The sequence below is a fragment of the Leiobunum rupestre genome, chromosome 8 (assembly GCF_980474605.1).
Source record: "Leiobunum rupestre chromosome 8, qqLeiRupe1.1.hap1, whole genome shotgun sequence".
Taxonomy (NCBI): domain Eukaryota; kingdom Metazoa; phylum Arthropoda; class Arachnida; order Opiliones; family Sclerosomatidae; genus Leiobunum; species Leiobunum rupestre.
Window position 1 is genome coordinate 8493729 of NC_143391.1, and position 22528 is coordinate 8516256.

At 34.2% G+C, this 22528-nt stretch overlaps 1 protein-coding gene across 1 annotated transcript; it reads left to right on the forward strand.

The window, feature by feature from the left end:
* Positions 1 to 417: 417 nt before the first annotated feature.
* Positions 418 to 22224, forward strand: Dhc93AB (Dynein heavy chain at 93AB). The gene is made up of 45 exons (XM_090157102.1): positions 418 to 477; positions 550 to 732; positions 796 to 1083; positions 1403 to 1632; positions 1691 to 1950; positions 2015 to 2440; positions 2511 to 2605; positions 2676 to 2921; positions 3115 to 3311; positions 3365 to 4096; positions 4167 to 4450; positions 4536 to 4744; positions 4809 to 4966; positions 5038 to 5269; positions 5745 to 6150; positions 6222 to 6649; positions 7249 to 7360; positions 7433 to 7635; positions 7714 to 8022; positions 8083 to 8496; positions 8571 to 8628; positions 8689 to 8983; positions 9046 to 9208; positions 9270 to 9536; positions 9619 to 9780; positions 9844 to 10077; positions 10145 to 10405; positions 10512 to 10655; positions 16414 to 16695; positions 16763 to 17068; positions 17124 to 17359; positions 17418 to 17745; positions 17810 to 18115; positions 18182 to 18427; positions 18498 to 18620; positions 18687 to 18827; positions 19128 to 19180; positions 19296 to 19572; positions 19647 to 19943; positions 20010 to 20321; positions 20412 to 20696; positions 20755 to 20937; positions 20999 to 21143; positions 21218 to 21441; positions 21816 to 22224. Exons 1-45 carry the CDS (start codon positions 418 to 420, stop codon positions 22062 to 22064), a joined length of 11049 nt encoding a protein of 3682 aa, XP_090013228.1. The 3' UTR covers positions 22065 to 22224.
* The last annotated feature ends 304 nt before the right edge of the window (positions 22225 to 22528 follow it).

Below are 22528 nucleotides of genomic sequence, written 5' to 3' on the forward strand. Positions count from 1 at the left end.
ATTTTGCACAAACATAAAAGAACGAATTATGAATGTCCATGACAATTTATTTTTTTGTAAAAGAAATTGTGATTTGTTATTGAAACTAATTGAGCCTTGGGAAAATATCCCTCTTTTCCAAAGAAAAAGAGATGATCGCAGGGAAGTTTTATTGAACCTTCCAAAGGAAACCGGGGATGAATACATTTCTAAACGATATTTAGAGCTCAATACTGCAAGTAGAGAGATTAGAGCTATATTTGATGTAAGTTATCTTCAAATGTAATTCTTTTTCGCCATTGCTTTGTAAATTTTACACAATTTTTAACAATTAAATAAAAGGAAAATATATCACTTCTTAAAGTGAATGAAAATTCACCAAATGGGCAAGAATATGCAAAATATTTGGATTCATTAGTTTATGGATGCTTTTTCAACATGATTAAGTGCAGTTTAAGTAGCCTATTAAAAAACATAGATAATAGTAGAAAGAAAACTGTACGTAAAAAAAGAAAGCAGAAATGTTATTCATTGTAAGCTATAGATTTTTGTGTGGTTGTTATATTTCAGTATCCATTATTTGAAGTGAAACTTGAAATATGTGACAACAAACTAAGATTCATTCCATCAATGTGCCAAGATTCAATAAATAGTTTTCCTTCCTTAATTGAAAAAATCCTCAATAGTATAGTTGGTCTGTCAGCTCAGATCCAACTGTTAAGCAATTCTGAAGAACACATCCAAGGCCATCTGGTTTGTTTGAATTTATCAAGATTGATATCTCTATTAATGATTTAACATTTTGAATTTTTATAGAATTCAGTTAAATCAGATAAAATTTTAATGAAACTCAATATGGAGCTCTATGAAAAGTTATTTGCTGGCATCAAATCTGCAAATAAATATTCACAACAGCTATTCCTGCAATATAGTCATTTGTGGATCGAGGATAAATCAGGAACCCTTGTAGAATTTCTATCAACTCAAGGATTACAAATAAATAAAGGCACAAAGTTGGAAGATAAATTTGAAGATTCTGATAACGTTGCGCAAACCGAGTTGAATTATGAGGGGAAAGTCAATTTAAAATCATTCAAAGATCAGGTAAAACTGATGAGGACCTTAAGGGTAGTAGGCATTTGACTTTATTTGAAATGTACTGTTTGAGAAATTTTCCAACTTTATCTTTACGTATGTACTATTCCTTACTCGCGACATTTTGGTGGCTTATATGCAAATTTTTTATGATTTATTTGGTTATTTAAAATTTAATTCAAAGATTTTAATTTTTGGTTAGCCCCTCTCCGCAGTGTTAGGTATATCAAATGCTTACTCGCATTAGCCAAAGCTACAAATACCTACTTTAACTATTTCCTCCTGCTATCTCAGTCATGAAAACAAATTTTACCTTTTTATTCCCCAGATTGATACATATAAAGCTCTTCATTCCGAAATAAGTCAAATGGAAATTTTAACCATTTGTCAACCATGGTTACGCATAAATATTCATCCATTTAAATTGACTTTGCTTCGCTTAGTTACTGATTGGAGGGTTATGTATGAAACATATTTAGTTGAGTATGTAGTTCAATCTTTAATAGATGTAGAAAACTTCATTAAAATAGCAGAAACTGGTCTTTTGGGGCAAAATGAGTATGTTTTTTAATTTTGAAAACTTTTTATGGTAACTAAATCTAACGGATTGGTTCAGTTTTTTTACAGACAGTACTAACCAAAAAGAGCTAGAAGATGTTTTACGTTTGTTAGTTTCAATTGCAAAAAATGAAGAAAACGTAGATGGCCTCTTTGATCCATTACAGCAAATAGTATTTACATTAAAAGGCTACAAAAGAGATGTACCGGAAGAAGTACATATAAAACTTCAGGACCTCCCGGATACCTGGGCATACGTAAAAAAGATGTCAGCAAAAATAAAACAACAAATCGCTTCAGCTGTTACATTAGAAGCAGGTATAAGAAAGGTCTCGTATGTATTTATATTGAAAAAATACTAAGCAACAACTTGAATTCGCAGTGGCCATCAGGCAAAGATCAGTACAGTTTGATGATCAACAGAAAACGTTTAGGAGAGCTTTTCTTCAATCGGAAGTTTTTCTATACAGTTGTTCAGAACCAAAAGAAATACTAGATCAGTTTCTAACAGAAGCTAATAGACTACAAGAAGACTTGAGCAATCTGAAAGAGTCAGCTAATTTATTTGAAGTTCCATTACCAGACTACAAACAGCTTTTTCATTGCCTTCATGAAACAGAGCTATTACGAGGGCTTTGGGTTTATATCCATTTAATAAGAAAAACCATAAACGAATGGGAACAAACTATTTGGTCAAACATAGATGTCGAACATATGGAAATATCATGCAAACGATTTGCCCAAGAGCTCAGAACAATGGATAGAGAAATTAAAGTCTGGAAAGCTTATTTAGACTTGGATTCTACAGGTTATCTATAATTATCTAATTTTTTTATGATATCCTATAAATAAACCATAAATATTTTTAACATTTACAGTGAAAAATATGATGGCCTCACTTAGAGCTATCGGAGAACTGCAAAATCCCGCAGTTCGTGAGAGGCATTGGCAACAATTAATGCAAACAACAAAAGTATACCTAATTAAACTGTTGCAATTTTACATCATTTTGTTAAATGGCTGTATATGTAATTTTTTTCCAGGTTTCATTTACTATGAGTTCTACTTCAACATTTGCTGAGCTATTATCATTAAATTTACACAAATTTGAAGATGATGTTAAAACGATAGTTGACAGAGCGGTGAAAGAAATGGGAATGGAAAAAGTTCTTAAAGAATTAGATTTGACCTGGTCCACTATGGCATTTAGCTGTGAAGTGCATCAGTCAACAGGTTTACCAATGCTCAAAGCATCGGAAGAATTAATAGAAACATTGGAAGACAATCAAGTTAGTAAAAGCACTGATATTGGAAGCAGCTCACACAGGTTCAACGAACTGGTACATGTTTCTCCTTTATTTAAGAATATAGGAATGGGAGGGGGTTTCGCATACATGTGTGAGCCAGCACCGAAGTTTTTACTATCACACCACTGAGTAAAAGAACCAAAATAAAAAAACTTAAGGCTAAATTTATTTTTAGGTGCAATTACAAAATTTAATGACTTCTAAGTATATTACTCATTTTTTGGAGGATATATCTACATGGCAAAAAAAATTATCTGTAGCTGATCAAATTATTAGCTTGTGGTTTGAAGTTCAAAGCACATGGTCTCATTTAGAGAGCATTTTCATTAGTTCTCAAGATATAAGAGCTCAATTACCAGAAGATACAAAACGGTGAGTTTGAGTGAATTGGATATAGAATAACTGCTGATATTCTTTTAAATAAGATTCGAAGATATAGATGCCAAATTTCGAAATTTATTAAACTGGGTGCAAGAAAATACCAACGTTATTATTATGACCAACACGGTGGGACTATGTGATAAGCTGGAGTGTCTACAAGTGCAATTGTCTTATTGTGAAAAGGCACTAGCAGAATATTTAGAGACCAAAAGACTGGCATTTCCTCGTTTCTATTTTGTATCATCAGTTGACTTGTTGGATATCTTATCCAATGGAAACCACCCTTCTCAGGTGCTGCGGCACATGAATAAACTATTTGATGCAGTAATGCAACTAAAGTTCAAGGAAAATGAAAATGAAATGTCAAAAGCTGCAATTGGAATGTATAGCAAGGATGGAGAATACGTTCCTTTCGCATCTCCATGTATTTGCGAAGGACCAGTTGAGTGTTGGCTGGCATCAGTCTTGGAGACCATGCAAGAAACTATCAGAAAAAACCTAGAAATAGCTGTTTATTCATATGAAGACAAGTCAAGAGAAAAATGGGCTATGGAATATCCAGCCCAAATAGCTCTTACTGCCAGCCAAATATGGTGGGCCACGGAAGTCAACACTGCTTTCTATCGTTTAGAAGAAGGATATGACAGTGCTTTAAAAGAATACAACAAAAAGCAAGTTCAGCAACTTAATGCCTTAATTTCCTTGCTCCTTGGCGATTTAAATCCCCTTGAAAGGCAAAAAGTAATGACACTTTGTACAATCGACGTACATTCCAGGTAAAATATGTTAATATAACGTTTCAAATAACTTGGAATATAATTTTTGGTGCTGCTAAATACTTTTTAGGGATGTTGTGGCTAAAATTATTTCCAAAAAAGTAGAGAGCAGTAGCGAGTTTCTTTGGCAGTCCCAACTTAGACATCGCTGGGGTCAACCCACAGAAATCTTTGACTCTGAAATTAATTCTAAAAATAAATGTAGAGATTGCTTTGGAAACATTTGTGATGCAGAGTTTAAATACAGCTATGAATACTTAGGAAACACACCACGATTAGTTATAACACCTTTAACAGATCGTTGCTACATAACACTAACACAATCCTTGCGTTTGATAATGGGAGGTGCTCCAGGTAAATGGGTACAAACCAATCCCAACGTCCAGCCACTACTTTTTTTAAAACAATTTGTGGTAAATTTTGTTCAACTTAATTTAAGCTGGTCCAGCTGGGACAGGAAAAACCGAAACCACTAAAGACCTAGGGAGAGCCTTAGGAAGCATGGTATACGTTTTTAATTGTTCTGAACAAATGGATTACCGATCTTGTGGAAATATTTATAAAGGCTTAGCGCAAACTGGGGCTTGGGGTTGTTTTGATGAATTCAACCGAATTGCAGTTGAAGTCCTTTCCGTTATTGCAGTTCAGGTATTAGATTTTGCATGGTCATAGACACATTTGCAGCTCCATGATAAATCTATTTCGATTTTAGGTGAAATGTGTTCAAGATGCATTAAGAGAAAAGAAAGATATATTTAATTTCTTTGGAGAGGATATTCCTTTGAAACCATCTGTTGGAATTTTTGTGACAATGAACCCAGGTTATGCTGGGAGGGCGGAACTTCCTGAAAATTTAAAATCCTTATTTAGGTATGGATTTGGTTCTCTAATAATAATAGAAAAAGGTCATATTACAATCATGAGATCTGTATCTTTCACAGGCCTTGTGCTATGGTCATTCCAGATTATGAATTAATTTGTGAAATTATGCTGGTTGCTGAAGGCTTCATCCAAGCTAAACCACTTGCTAGGAAATTTATTACACTTTACACACTTTGCCAAGAGCTGTTATCAAAGCAATATCATTACGATTGGGGTTTAAGAGCTATAAAATCAGTACTTGTAGTAGCTGGAACATTAAAACGTGATGACCCCGACAGACCAGAAGAACAGGTAATATTGGATATATATTTAAGAACAATGAAAATCTGGTCTATATTAGTTAAATTGAATTTAAAATAGCATTATTGTACATTAAAAACAGTTTTACTTAAAACCAATAACAACCTTTTCACCACTTGAATCAGCAACATATTTATTGCAATAAAACAGAGTTATCAACTTTTTTACCTTTCTAAATGCTTTATTTTTATTTAGACATTTTACTATTATTTTACATTATTTCTTTTACTTTTTGTGAACGATTTGTTTTTATCTACAGCTGTACTTCAAATAGAACTTGATTTATTTAAGACTTAAATAATAAAAAAAACCAATTTGAATGGCAAAACAGTTGATAACTCTTTGTTTGGTCATTTTGTATCCATAGTGGTTTTAAAAAAAAATTATTATTGCTATATATTTTTTTTTTATGATCAAGATTGTTCATATGAAACTTAGTCTGTATTATTATACCCCAAAAATCTAGATACTTATGCGAGCACTGAGAGATTTTAATTTACCCAAAATTGTCTCTGATGATATACCAGTTTTTCTGGGTTTAATTGGTGATCTCTTTCCTTCGTTGGAAGTTCCCAGAAAAAAAAACAGTATGTTTGAAGCAAATGTGCGGCAAGCAGCAACTGATTTGAAATTACAACCTGAAGAGAACTTTATATTAAAAGTTGTACAACTTGAAGAACTTTTACAAGTTCGACATTCAGTATTTGTCATTGGCAGCTCTGGAACTGGAAAGTCAAAAGTATTGAAGACGCTTTTCAAAACATTTCAAAACCTGAAAAAACGTCCAATTTGCTATGATCTGAACCCCAAAGTAGTTAGTAATGATGAATTATTTGGAGCTATAAATTCACAAACAAGAGAATGGAAAGATGGTATATCTTGAATTTGATTATTATTTGTAATTAAACAGATATGATGTATCACAAATCTTTTAAATTTCCAGGACTTCTTTCAGTTCTTATAAGGGATTTGGCTAATTTATCCGGTGATGGACCAAAGTGGATAGTTCTAGATGGAGATATTGATCCACTGTGGATCGAATCATTAAACAGTGTAATGGATGATAATAAAGTTTTGACTTTAGCTAGTAATGAAAGGATTGCATTAACCCCTTCAATGAGGCTTCTGTTTGAAATTGGATCTCTGAAAACAGCAACACCAGCTACTGTCTCTAGAGCTGGAATTTTGTATTTAAACCCAACTGAACTCAGTTGGAGTTTATACTTGAATTCATGGATTGAGGGACGGGAGATTCAATCAGAAAAAGCTAATTTGGTCATCCTATGCGATAAATATATTCCTGTTTGTCTTGAAATGCTTAAAGCAAGATTTAAAAAAGTTGTACCAATTCCAGAAATATCTCATGTTCAGGTAAGAAATATAATTATCAGGCCAGCGTCACATACACTCCTTCACAATTATGATTTATCAATATTTATAATATTTGAACAAGCATTGCATTCTCCTCTACAGTAAAATTAGTTATCCAAATATTATCTTTCACAAGAAATTAAGTAAATTCGTATGACACTTCCAATTCTCCCAACGCAAAATTTTAAATTATAGTCTAGTGGTTTTGGCAATGGCCATGGATACATAATCATTTTATGGCTATTAATGAGTTACTAGTTTTCACTTGGTTTTATCACCATGAAATTCTAACCTGGCAGAAATCCTTACTTTTACAAGCCATGTAAAATCTATAATTATCTGAAATCGTTCGTTGTCATACTTACTGGCTATGTTAATTATTGTGTAACAGCCTAACATTAATCTCATTAACATTTTAACTTATGAATATGAGATAGTGAAAACTAAACCTTATTGAGGTAAATTGAGCTAAATACAGTTTTTTTATTAACATAATTGAAAGTTTTCAACCCTCTGTAGATGAGTGGGTTGATCTTGTTGTTTTTCTTAATTAACTAATATTATATTGTTTAGTTTGCCCTTTTTACCATTTTAAACAGATGCTCTGCTACTTGTTGGATTCTCTTTTGACTTCTAAAAATATACAACAAGAAAGTCCTAAAGAACTTTATGAACAATATTTTGTATTTGCTTGCGTATGGTCATTTGGCGGTTAGTACAGAAAAACTTTAAGCTAGAGAAAATTGTTATTGAAAAATATTTTTCAATGGCATTGATATATAGGAGCATTGTATCAAGACCATCTCTTGAACTATCGAACAGAGTTTTCAAAGTGGTGGGTTAGTGAGTTTAAATACATACGTTTTCCAACCCAAGGAACTATTTTTGATTATTGCATTGACCCTCAATCTAAATCCTTCGTTCCGTGGTCTAAAACATCCAATATTGACCCTTGCATTTTCAATTTTGAACAAGTACCTTTACAGGTAAAATTTATAATATTAAATTAATAGCTGTACCCTATTGTAAGCTTGAAACTAAAATATGATTTGCTTTTTATAAAGTCTACACTTGTTCCAACAATTGAAACGGTTCGTTTACGATACTTCATTGATTTACTAATGGAAAACAGACGACCTGTCATGTTAGTGGGCCATGGCGGTAGTGGAAAATCCCTAACTATTAACTCAAAATTAAAAGAAATGCCTAGTGATAGCTATATGGTTACCAAAGTTCCATTTAATTTCTATACAAGCTCTTCAATGTTACAAAAAATTCTTGAAAAACCCCTTGAGAAAAAAGCTGGCAGAAATTATGGACCTCCAGGAAAAAAGAGGATGGTCTTTTTCATTGATGATATGAATATGCCAGAGGTATATGGTTGCTTTCAAATAATTATTTATCTTACATGGAATTCATGACTGATTCAATAGGTTGATGAATATGGGACTGTTCAACCTCACACGCTAATAAGACAACACATAGATTATGGTCACTGGTATGACCGTCTAAAATTGAATCTTAAAGAAATTCACAATTGTCAATATGTGACATGCATGAATCCAACTGCGGGAAGTTTCACCATAAACCCAAGATTACAACGTCATTTTTGCGTTTTCGCTGTTAATAATCCAAGTTTTGAGTCTCTTTCCACAATATATGGATCCATATTAAAAGTACATTTAGAAAACCCAGCAAATGAATTTTCCCATGTGGTACAAAAATGTTATCCCACAATAATATCAGCCGCTTTAACTTTACATCAAAAAGTGTCTCAAACATTTCTTCCAAACACATCAAAATTTCATTATATTTTCAACATGAGAGATCTTTCAAATATTTTTCAGGTAGAAAATACATAATACCAAAATCGATCAACATGGAATTATTGTGCTAATTCAAAAGTAATTTTTCCCCTTAGGGTCTTTTGTTTAGTACATCTGACATTGTTAAGACTCCAACTGATCTTATGAAATTATGTAATATAAAATAAAATTAATGATTGAATAATAATAATAATAAAATAAATGTAATTTTAGTGTCACACGAATCACGATGTGTATATCATGATAAACTTGTAGACGAAAAAGACATGGAAAGCTTTAATAAAATGCAAACTGAAGTTATAAAGAAAAATACTGAGGAAACAGAAGACACTACGATTTTTGACTCTTCCATATATTTCCACTATTGCCAAGGATTAGGTCAACCAAGATACGAGCCAGTAGAATCACAGACTCACCTTCAAAATGTTCTACAGGATATACTACAATCCTATAATGAAGTTAATCCTGTTATGAATCTTGTTCTTTTTGAAGATGCAATGCGCCATATGTAAGTACTTTCAATATGTTTAATTTCAAGTAAATGAAATAATTATTTTTATTCCTCAAAAGTTGTCGCATAAGCAGAATCTTGAAATCTCCAAGAGGCAACGCCTTATTAGTGGGAGTTGGTGGGAGTGGTAAACAATCTGTCGCCAGATTAGCTGCGTACATAAATAACTTGGATGTGTTTCAAATATCTCTTCATAAAGAGTATAGCATTATTGATTTGAAGGTAAGGTGATGAATTTTACTGCATTATATTCCCATTAACTATAACTGTTATGTTCTGGAAGACTGATCTTGCAGCCCTCAAATTAAAAACTGGTCAAAAGAATATTGGAGTGATGCTTCTATTGACAGATGCGCATATTGTAGATGAAACATTTCTAGTTCCTATCAATAGTTTTTTGGCTTCCGGAGAAATACCAGATATTTTAACTGATGATGATATAGAAAATGTCATTGCGGCTCTTAGAAATGAAGTTAAGAATTCTGGTTTGGCTGACACCCGAGAAAATTGTTGGCGATTTTTCATTGAAAGGGTCAGCAAACAGCTGAAGGTATACGTTATTTAACTACTTTTATTCAACTGACTACTTATGTTTTTACAACAAAAATCTGTTTGATTTACATTTATAAAAGGTTGTACTATGTTTTTCTCCGGTTGGGTCAACACTGCGAGTTCGAAGTAGAAAGTTTCCAGCGATAGTCAATTGTACAACAATAGACTGGTTTCATCCATGGCCGAAAGAAGCTTTGGTTTCTGTTAGTAGTAGATTTTTATCTGATTCGGATATTATACCGGTGAGTTAATTCTTGATTTAGGCTCATTCTTTGGTAGTTATGAAAAGCTGAATATCTGATTAGATTGGTACTGCTCCACATATTGCTGAATTTATGGCTTTTGCTCATCTGTCTGTTAATCAAGTGAATGATATTTATTTATCATCTGAGGGCCGGTTTAATTACACAACACCTAAAACATTTTTGGAGCAAATAAATTTGTACAAAAACTTGTTACAAAATAAGAAAAATCAGTTTAAGATGCAAATAGATAGACTTGAAATTGGCTTAAAGAAGTTGCAATCAACTTCTGAACAGGTATGATAATTTTTGTAATTTATGCACTAAAATTTTACAACTTCTCACCAATTTAACCAAAATTAAGGTGGGTGAACTCAAGATAAAACTTGCTTCCCAAGAAGAGGAATTGCAAATGAAAAATGAGGCTTCGGATAGGTTAATTGAAATTGTGCATCAGGAAACAGTAAAAGTTACTGCTGAGAATGAAATTGCGAAAGAAGAAGAAGAAAGAGTAGCACGGATAAGTGAAGAGGTAGCCCAAAAACAAAAAGACTGCCATGAAGATCTGGTGAAAGCTGAGCCAAACCTCATTGCTGCCAGAGATGCTTTAAACACACTCAACAAAGTAAGCATCCGCATGAATATATTCATGGTATTTATTCTTGAATAAATTCATGGTATACATTCACAAATAAATTGCGCATTCATCAGTTAGTCATCTTTATTTTTAGCTCAATCTAACAGAACTAAAATCCTTCGGATCACCACCCCCTGCAGTAACAAACGTAGTAGCTGCTGTTATGGTTCTGCTGGCATCAGATGGAAAAATTCCCAAAGACAGAAGTTGGAGAGCAGCAAAAAGCATGATGTCAAAGGTAATTCTTAATGAATGAATGAATGAATGGTTTTATTTGGTTTTCGTATAAAAACGAACCCTTTTACAACAGGGCGGCTCCGCTAGGGGGAGCTCAACCAGTATTTAAAAAAAATCAAATATATATTGAAATTACAGATATTAACATATTAAATAGCTACTTTCAAATTTAGGGTACATTCAATATAGGTAAATAAACTGGAACATCTGACTCCAACCCAAACTTCTTTATGATTACCGTATTACTTGACTGGAAATCAAATTCAACTCGTAATAACTTTTGTATTGGTCCCAGTGTCTTAAGTTCATATTTTTCAGACAAAATATGATAGATTTCTTCGGATATACGGTTATTTTTAGCTAATACGATCAAGTCGTCAACATATACAAGAACCAGTGCTTTATATTTTACATAGTAGATGCAATTAGTTCCAGCCAATTTTCTGAAACCCAATTTTCGAAAACATTCATCTAACTCAAAGTCCGTACAATGATTTCTTCAGTTTGAGGCATTTTGTAGAATCAGCCTTTCCAAAACCTGGTATAAACTTAATGTATATATCTTTGTCGATAATACCATACAAATAAGCATTTTTCACATCAATATGTTTGTGTACCCAGCCAAGAGTAATGACTAAATAGCAATAGACGAATTAAGCTGAAACTAACCACAAAGTATCATCGTAATCTACACCCTCAACCTGGGAAAATCCCTGAGCAACGAGTCTGGCTTTATATCGTATTATATGTCCTTTTGCATCTCTCTTTAGAGCATAAACCCAATGACAGCCGATGATTTTCTTGTTTTGGGGCTTGTCTACTACTTCAGTTACTTCTCTCTCATTCAGTGTGTTAACCTCGTCGCGCATGGCTTCCTTCCAATGGATACTTTGCTTAGAGGTAATCGCCTCCTGATAGGTCTGAAAACTCTTCATTATCGTAATCATTTAAAGTCGATACCAAAGATGTTGGCAATGTGTAAGGGACTCGATAGAGGGCGCCCATTGGAGAGAGTAAATCCAATGGTGGCGAAAGTATAGTCACAACCATATATAAAGAGAGCCCCTGTAAGAGAGAGAAGGAGAGAGCTAGATATATCGTCGGAGGTAGAGTGAAAGGATTGCTTTAAAGGAAGAACCGTGAGTTGGAAATAAATACCATTATTAACCTAAACAGAAGCGTCCCTCCTTAATATTGATAAAATAATAGTGTAATATCTCTATCGTGAAGAGTTGTTCATTACAAATATTTTATTGGAAAAATCAAACGCATTGATATCCCATGACAAACTATTAGATTTTATGTACCTCTCAACTTCGGTTTTAAAACGCAGTCGATACCCATTGGAATCATAGTATTAAACATCTGCTCGGCCTTGGGACGCCCCACCCTGCCTGATAACTACTTCCCGTCTAATACCAGCAGGTAATACTGGTGTTATGGTGGAATTCCTTGCGGTTGTAATAGTACTACTTGCAGCTGTGCTGAGATTACTTGGATTGTTCTCAGCCAGTACCAGAGGTTGGTGTACATTTTCCATTGGTATAACCACTTGACCGTTGGTAAGTCTTGTGCCTGCGGTACTTGGGTTACATCATCATCAAAATGCCAGGGTAACCGAGTAGTATCCTCATATGTTCTATTATTAGTAAAATAATCAATACCTCTTCTCCCTCATCAAAACGGACATGCATTGTTTCAACAACTATATTCTCGGTGGGATACCAAATACGATGTCCTTTGGTATTAATTGCATAGCCAACTACTACGCCAAGTTTAGCTCTAGGGGTGAACTTATTCTGCCGTTGCTGGGAAGGAATATGCACAAAAGCCAAACTTCCAATCCGTTTGAAATTCATGGCACTTGGTTTTCTACCCATCCAAATCTCTAGAGGAACCTTGTCTTTCAACTTTTCATGCTTGGAATGATTTTTAACATACGCTGCAGTCAATACTAATTCGACCCACAGTTTAGCAGGCAAATGACCATCCTCCAAAAACGACCGTACCATGTTTATCAAGGTCCTGTTTATTCTTTCCGCTACCCCGTTCATTGCCGGGGAGTAAGTATTCATTCTTTGATGTTGCATGCCATCTTTGTGACAATATTCTGCAAATTCATTGGAACAATATTTGAGACCGTTATCAGTTCTTATTATTTTAATCTTCTTCCCAGTCTGAAGGCCTTGTATGTTTTAAACCAATTTAACGCTTCACTCTTTTTAACCATTGTGTAAACACGTAGGTATCTACTTTTATCATCCATAAAAGTGATATAGTATCTGGCTCCGCCAATTGAAGTAATTGGAGCAGGACCCCAAACATCGGAGTGAACAAGATCCAGTATATCCTTGCTTCTGATTTCATCAAGTGGTTTATGAGACTGCTTCGTACTTTTTGCCAGTTCGCACGTAATGCAATGGCCAAGCTCTCCCATCAAAGATTTCATTCCTCGTAATAAACCATTAGACGCCATATATTTTAAATCATGTCAGTTAATGTGACCCATACGGTAATGCCAAAGCATTAAACTATTCTTCTTTTCACCATCAACTTGAAAAACTTCTGGTTCGTTATTCGGATCTAATATATCGTGCTCAAGCCCATTTGGTAAAACTGTAGCATCTAAGGTATAGAAATGATCATCCGATAGTGGAGCCTCCAAAGCAAAACTCCCATTTGAAAAATATAAGGTAAACTTTGAATCCTTCGTAACTCCCGTATACCCAGCCTGATCCATGAGTCTCTCAGATATTAAGTTTCTCCCCATTCCAGGGGTATAAATAACATCTTTCAATTGGAAAATGATTTGTACTGTATCATTTATCTTGATCCAAATATCGCCACAACCTTCAACCTTTGAACAGCCTTCATACCTTTCGAATCAAAAGTAACAGTAGGTGAAGGTATGAAACCAATTCCTTTGATTACAAAAATGGCGAGTTGCGGCTGAATCCACAATTCAATCTTTAGACATTGTTGAAGTACAATGGGCAGTGGCGAAGAAAGCTCCCGTTTGTGGTTCTCTTGTTTCGGTTGTAAAACGCCCTCTACCTCGATTCCTGGTTCGCTGTCGACAGTCTTCAGCTCTATGTCCCATACGATGACAAGTGAAACATGTACCACTAAACATTCTCTGTTGATTGTCATAAAAATGCCCTCTACCGCTCTGGCTCGAGGTATCTCTTCCTCTGAGACTTGTACGATTCCTTCCCCTCTGACGTGAATTGTCTCTCCCTCTTTGACTTGAATGTACAGAGCGTACCATGAAAGCATCCGATGTCAAACCAATACTAAGATCCTTCTGCGACTGTCTACCATATTCGGCAACCAACATCTGTTTGATTGGCTCTGGCTTAAATTTACTATCTTCTAACTGGTAAATCTGTGAGACCAACGACTCATATGATGAAGGCAACGTTCCAATTAACTTATACGCAATATCTTGCTCTTCTAATATCTTCCCGGCATTTTCAAGTGTTCACTTAATATCATAGACTCTCCCAATAAATACTGGCATAATAATAATAATAATACTGGCATACTCTCGCCATCCATGTACTTCAATCCGTAAAATTCATTCAGTAATGTTGATATTCTAGCACAGGATATGGGTTCAAAAGAGTCTTCCAATGTGGTCCATAAAACTACTGCTGTAGTAGCCTCAGTAATTATGCTTTATAAATTTTCACTTACTCCCAGTGCAATTAATGAATATGCCTTAGACTTCTAATTTAAATTGCCTCAGTGCTTCTTCTGCCAAAGGAACAGCACTTGCATTATTAGCATTTAGCACAGGAACAATTGGCGCTATCTCCAATCCCTTTACAATTTCCCAAAGGCCTTTTGACCTTAACCATTTCCATATCAAACTTCCATGTTTTGTAATTATCTGATGTCAACTTTGGAAGTTGACCCATCATGATTACTGATCCATCTTCCCCCATTGTTACTAGGCCTAATCTCGTCAATCAAAGGTTGCAAAAAAAACTGTAAACGTGTTGACTCACGGTTACATCTTAGGCCTTGGTTCAGCCATATTATACTTCAATATTGTTATCATCTATTAATACTGTCCATGAAAAAGAACCACGCTCTGCTACCATGTTGTATAATCAACTATCTTAATAAGGCAATAAAAACATCCAATCTTAAAAGAACTAAGTTAAGTTTATTATAATATGTTGGAAAATACATGGATAAATCAAACATGATTTACTTAAACTGGTTTATTATTGTATTTAATTAAGGTTAAAGTTTAAAAATACTATACATATTTACAAGTATCATTTAGTGACCACTAAGGCCTATGTTCTAGGTAATTTACTTGGGGAAGCTAATTCATAACACCCTGTCAGCTCAAATTCTACTTGACAACTAACACACTTAAAAAGGAGCATTAGTCATCTCTAATGTGAAAATGTCGCCACTAGATGGCGCCACCATAGGGTTAATGATTATGAGGTCGAAAGGTCATACCAATGAGTAATTAATCAATTAAGAAATTAGTATACTATTTTCAACATAATAAGTAACAGCCTGTCAATAGCATGACTCTAGAGCAACTCAAAAACAAGAATAGTGTTGCCAAATAATAGCGATTAGTGCCTTCATGCTAAATCAGTTCAGTTCAGCTTCTATGGCAAAACTAGTAAATATATTAATATATTCAATAGTCTGAGCCTGCCGCTTTGCACGAATGTAACTTCCGTAGTACCAATTTCAATTGGTCTTTGGAGACGCTGTCCCCCATGATATCTATTGAAACTGGATTTGGGTCTATATCAATGCTTTCTGCTTGTTGAGATGATGACATGGTCTATAATAATTCATTTTCAAGATCACAGACATACTCTTTGACAATATCTCCTCTTTGAAATAGTAGTAAACCAGTTTTCCCTTTAACATGCGTTGGCCTACTCTCTTTACGAACTGTTTTCCGAAGTCTTTTCAAGTCCCATTTTGTCTTTATACTCGTGGTACTCTCCTTCTGAGTCAGCGCTTTCCAATGTGCTCTACATGCTACCTTTCTCTTAGAAATCACAATCTTTACTTCAGCGTCCCACCAATTTTCTGATAATGTGGTGTATAGAATGAAAACATACTCAATAAAGTGCATGGTTAATTTAATCAAACTTGGTTACGTTATTATACATTATTTACAAGTGAACATTACTAAGCGCATACTACAAAAGCATCTGAGGGAGTGATGCGAGGGGGGAGGGTCGTGTTGCCAGATCTACAGCGCTGCCAGATCATTTCATTGAAAAACCAACTACCTGAACATTACACAGACTATATACATACACTAGTATGTCTCATCCTTTAGCGATATATCTATAAGGTAACGCTCTTTTAATCTATTATTATTAAGTTAAAGTTAACCCAACATTTTCAACAGTTACTCGCGCCGAGTCATGCGTGACAGAATTAACGCATGAGTTTTCAAAAGAAACCTGAGGCCTAACTTCTAGGCTTAGCGAAAAACGTCCAACTAATAAAACACAGATAACTACAATTTAACTCAATATATCCATAAAAAAATGAACAATTAACGTCTCAGACCAATGAGCGTAAAAAACAGACCAACAACTAAACGATAGTCAGAAAATGTCCTGAAATCACTTAAAAGCGGCACTAGTTTCGACGTGACTTATATAATAATTGCAGTAGCTACATTTGCACGTAAATTAGTCTACAAGAAATAGCATTAGTGAAGCATAATTTCTTACGCACTATAGTACTTAAATTTCTTTCAGGTCGATTTTTTTTTAGATTCTCTTATTAACTTTGACAAAGAACATATTCATGAAAACTGTCTTAAGGCCATTCAGCCGTATCTGGAGATACCAGAATTTAAACCTGAAATTGTTGCTAGTAAATCATTTGCTGCATCAGGGTTATGCTCTTGGGTTGTAAATATAGTAAAATTTTATGAAGTCTACTGCGACGTTGAGCCAAAGAGACGAGCCTTAGAAATTGCTAATGCAGAGTTACAATCTGCCACGGAAAAACTTAATGAAATAAAGCAAAAAATCAAGGTACTTAATAAAAACTGACAAATATCTTGTAGAATTTTTTGGGATTTTATTTGATTTAAAAATGAAGGTACTGGAAGAAACTTTAGAAAATTTGACAACGCAATATAATGCTGCTCTAACTGAAAAATTGAGATGCCAAAAAGAGGCTGAAGATACATCTGCAACCATAGCGTTAGCAAATAGAATGGTTGATGGGTTAGCATCTGAAAAGATTAGATGGGGAAGAGCGGTTGAAGAAATAAAATTAAAAGAAGACACTTTGATTGGAGATGTTTTAGTAGCAGCAGCATTTGTCTCATATCTTGGCTGTTTCAGTAAACATTATAGGTATTTGTTGCTAGATAGATACTTTCTTCCATTCCTAAAAGAACATGTAAGTACACCTAACCAAACTTTAATCATAAATAATAAACAAGAGTTATTTAAAGCATGAAATCAGCATATCCAATGATTTGGATCCAGTTACACTACTAACTGATGACACGTTAATTGCGGAGTGGAATAACGAAGGTCTTCCAGGGGATCGCATATCCATTGAAAATGCTTCCATCTTCACGAATTCGGAAAGATGGCCCTTACTAATAGATCCACAACTGCAGGGTGTTAAATGGGTCAAGTATAAATATGAAAGTCGCATAAAAGTAGTAAATGCTGGGCAAAAACAGTGAGTAGATTGTTTTCAGAAAATCCTCAGATGAAATATTAAAAATTACATTCTCTAGTTACATAGAGACTATTGAAAGTGGTGTAAGCGCTGGGGAAGTTGTGCTATTAGAAAATATTGGAGAACACATTGATCCAGTTTTAGATTCATTAATTGGGCGTAACACTATTAAACGTGGAAGAGTTATTAGAATCGGAGACAAAGAAGTTGACTATGATTCAAATTTCCGCCTTGTTCTTCATACAAAATACTCTAATCCTCACTATAAACCTGAGCTCCAAGCCCAAGCTGTTTTGATAAACTTTACCGTAACCCAAGATGGTTTAGAGGAACAGTTATTAGCTGAAGTAGTGAGCAAAGAGAGGCCAGATCTTGAAAAACAAAAAGTATGCCACAAATGTGAAATGTGTTAATATAAATTCTATTAAATAATAATTTCAAAATTTCTAGGCTACTCTAACAAAACAGCAAAATGATTTTAAAATTCTACTGAAAGAGCTAGAAGATTCTCTTCTAATGCGTTTATCTGCGGCAGAAGGAAATTTCTTGGGTGACTCTACTCTAGTTGAGAACTTAGAAAACACAAAAGCAACTGCCTCCGAAGTAGTAATTAAAGTTGAACAAACAAAAGAAACTGAATTGCAAATAAATGAAGCACGAGAGATCTATAGACCAGTTGCGGCTAGAGGAGCACTTCTCTATTTCATACTAAAGGAACTACATAAAATTAACCCTCTCTATCAGTTTTCCCTAAAGGTATATAAACCAAAATTAATAAATTAAAACTGATGCTTGATGGAAATTATCATAGCATTGTTTTAGGCGTTCAATTCAGTTTTTCACAAAGCAATTGATAAGGCAACTACCCAAGCTAGAGATAAAAATTCAGAAACCGAAGTTCAGGAGAATGAAATTATGTCATCAGAAAATGAACCTGATGAATCAACCATTTTAAAGGAACGTGTTTCGACACTAATTGATTCTCTAACTCATTCTGTATTTCTCTATACATCAAGAGGGCTATTTGAAAGAGATAAACTCACATTTGTCGCTCAAATGACATTTCAGGTAATAATGTTTTCATTGGTATAGTGGTTAAATTAATGGCAACGTACAAGTGATCAGTTTTTGCACTTAGATTTTAGCTAAAAATAATGAGATTGACCCCCTTGAACTGGACTTTTTATTGCGATTTCCTTCTCAGCCTCAAACTGCTAGTCCTATTGACTTTATTTCTAATTACAACTGGGGAGTAATTAAAGTAAATAACTGCCACTTTTAAAAAAAAAATTGGTATAAGATAAAATTGTACACCCTTTGTAATCAGAACTTAGCAAATCTGGAAGAATTCCAGCTAATTGATAGGGATATTGAGGGTTCGTGGAAACGATGGGCAAAAATTGCTGATTCTAATGTCCCAGAGGAAGAAAAACTACCACAAGACTGGAAATCAAAGAAATCTTTCCAGGTTAATCATATTTTACATAGTTCAGTAATTAGTCAATGGAGTCAGCGTTGAACCATTGAAAGTTGTTGAATGACTTTTGTACTCCAGTATCAACATCACGATTCTCAATGGTTGCTCAACACAAAAGAAAATTTATTCGTCATGATTCCCAACGCTGGAGCGCCCCGTTTAACAACTGATGAAGTCACGAATCTCAGTGCGGATTTATTTTTCATTCACTGTTGATTTTACGTTTACTAGTTACTGAACGTACCCATAAATTGAATTAATTATTAAATAAGAGGATTATCTTTTTTACAGAAAATGTGTATTTTAAGATGTATAAGACCAGATCGCATGACTTATTCAGTTTCGTAAGTATGACAAACTAAATAAAAATTTTGATAGGTTTAAAATAAAAAGGATGCAACTAATATATAAAGTGTACATATGTAAACCAAAAGAAAAAAGTAATGCATTTACTTACAGAAATTTTGTCCAGGAATATTTGGGCCATAAGTACACTGAGCGCTACAGTTTTGATTTTTCACAGTCATTTGAAGAATCTGATGCTATTACTCCAATGTTCTTTATATTATCACCAGGAATTAATCCCATTTTAGAGGTTGAAGCATTTGGAAAAAAAAAGGGCTTATCAACTTCAAAAAAGAATGTTCATTCCATATCACTGGGACAAGGACAAGAGACAATAGCTGAGGAAGCTTTGGAAGTAGCAAGAAAGAATGGCCACTGGGTGATTCTTCAAGTAACTATACAGCATTCAATTCTGTCATTGTGTTAATGCCCTTTATTTGATTTACCAGTACCATTTATATGCAGAATATTCACTTGGTAAGCCATTGGCTACCACGTCTTGAGAAGATGGTTGAAAAACTTCAACAATCAACTCTTATCCAGTCAGATAAATTTAATTTGGATGATGAAAACTGCGTTCATCAAGATTTCAGGTTGTTTATGAGTTGCGAGCCATTTGACATTCCAGATGATGTGGTTATTGAGTCAGGACTAGACAAACAGATTCCGCAAGGCCTCCTGGAATCTTCAATTAAAATGACTAATGAACCTCCGAGTGGAATGAAAGCCAACATGCTCAAAGCTCTATCATTTTTCTCACAGGTTGAAAAATTAATTATAATCAGTATCATATAAACAAAACATTTAATTTTTTTTTTAATTTGATAGGAGACAATGGAAAGGTGTAGTAGAGAGCTTGAGTTTAAGAGTATACTGTTTTCTCTGTGCTATTTCCATGCTGTAGTCACAGAGAGGCGCAGATTTGGAACGCAAGGATGGAATAGATCATATCCATTTAATTCTGGTGATCTCACAATTAGCGCAAATGTCTTATTTAACTATTTGGAAAATAGCAATAAAATTCCTTGGGAAGATCTACGCTTTCTTTTTGGCGAGATAATGTATGGTGGTCACATAACAGATAACTTTGATCGAAGATTGTCTAGCACTTATTTAGAAGAGTATCTTCAACCATCTCTGGTTAGTTAAAACCTTTTTTCATTGCAGAATTCTTTCTTACAAGAAGTTCCTTTTGCATATCCCTTATTTTTTTATATTACAATATTTCAGCTTGATGGAGAGCTTATGCTGGCACCTGGATTTTCCGCTCCATCCAATACCGATTACAAAGGATATATCAAATATGTCAAGGAAAGACTTCCAAATGAGAGCCCGCTATTATATGGCCTGCATCCAAATGCAGAAATCAGGAATTTGGCATTGACATCTGATCTCCTATTTCGGAAAATTTTAATACTGCAACCTAGAGTGTTACCAAATATGTCCAATAATGCTCCTGGTACAGTAATACCTACTAGTTCTGAAGGAGTAGGGACTGTGAAAAGAGAAGAAAAGGCATGTACACTGACATAAATTTATAAAATTTATGACATCTTACCTTCTACGGGTTTAGATAAAACAAACCATAGATGATATTCTGGAAAAACTTCCAGAAGAATTTAACATAGCAGACTTAGTTAGTAAATGCGAAGAAAAAACTCCTTATGTAGTTGTGGCATTGCAAGAATGTGAAAGAATGAATATTCTTATACACGAAATAAGAAATAGTCTGAAAGAATTAGATCTCGGACTTAAGGTACAGAGATCCCAATCCAAAAACACTAAGAAATATTGCTTCTCAATAATTCTTGATTTAGGGTGAATTAACATTAACTGCAGAAATGGAAGAACTAGAAAATGCTCTGTTTCTGGATAGGGTCCCACTCTCATGGACGAAAAAGGCCTATCCATCACTGCTCGGATTAGCTAGCTGGTACTCAAATCTATTACAGAGAATCAAAGGTATGCATTTCTTAAGCACATTACCTTGAATATGATATAATATTAATTTGAGTTCTTCATTTTTTAAATCAAAGAACTTGATCATTGGACAACAGATTTTAATTTGCCATCTACAGTATGGCTTTCTGGATTGTTCAACCCACAATCATTTTTAACTGCTGTTATGCAAACTTGGTCTAGACGAAGCAATATGCCTTTAGATCATATGACTTTGCAGTGCGATGTAACTAAGAAAGGTCGTGAAGAATTTAGTGGCCCACCAAGAGAAGGAGCCTATATACATGGATTGTTCTTTGAAGTATGTAAATAGTGAAAGCAACTTACTCTTAGACAAAAGAGGATACTTTTTGCCATTTCGCTAATTATATTCACCTATCAGGGCATTTAGTGTGAATATTTTTTTATCCTGCTCAAACTAGTAGCTGTAAATAGGATAGAAACTAATCATATTGGTATAAATTATAGTTTGCAACAAATTCGTTCATTCTTGCAATTTGGTTGGCTAATGAAACCATCTTTTAAGTTATTCATCAGATCATTTAGGCTCCACTTTGAGAACTTTAAAAAAAACTCTTTACTTTCTTGGTCCTCCACTAAATGCCCTGGATACGCAAATAATTTCTACTTCCTATTAGTGAATGGCCATAAAAGTGCTTGTGTTCTCACTATTAGGGTGCCAGTTGGGATGCGAATAGTGGTCAAATAGTTACATCTCCCATGAAACAACTGTATTGTCCTATGCCTGTGGTTTTTGTGAGAGCTGTTTTATCATCGGATAAAGAAACCAGTCATGTTTATAAATGTCCCCTTTATAGAACTCGTGAACGGGGTCCAACTTATATTTGGACATTTGATCTACCCAGTAAAGAAAAATCAGCTAAATGGGTTTTAGCTGGTTGTGCTTTGTTGTTAGAGCCTTAAATATTCAAACGTTCTAGACATGTATCATCTGGAATTACTAGCGAAGAAAAACATTAAAATACAGACCACAAATGTCAGACATAAACAGCCTTTTCCCACGTCTGATAAGTAGCTTAAACCCAATTAACAGATCGCAAATGACATTCAATAAATTATGTGAAAAATTGATTCATTTGATAACGGGTCATTTAAATTCAAGAAACTGGTTTTAAAAACTAAATAATATTCTTTAAATGTTTATAACTTGTTTTTAAAAGTACGCATTAATTTATAATTTTATACACCTTGCGCTCCTTTAAAAATGTAAACTGTTAAATAAGCTGTAAAAATGGCTAAGGTGAAAATCCTGTTAATGTAAATATGTTCTAATATATCCATACATATAAATGTTAACAAAAAAGAAACATTGTAAAACACTAAAGTGTACTATTATAACACGTTGTTCTGCAGGTAATACACTCCTT

Excerpts from the sequence above, each read along its gene's own strand:
- Dhc93AB (XM_090157102.1), top strand. The coding sequence starts at position 418 with ATGATTAAGTGCAGTTTAAGTAGCCTATTAAAAAACATAGATAATAGT. Across the intron at positions 6,650-7,248 it reads CAGAAATATCTCATGTTCAG|ATGCTCTGCTACTTGTTGGA; the intron begins GTAAGAAATATA and ends CATTTTAAACAG. Across the intron at positions 18,116-18,181 it reads TCTATCAGTTTTCCCTAAAG|GCGTTCAATTCAGTTTTTCA; the intron begins GTATATAAACCA and ends GCATTGTTTTAG.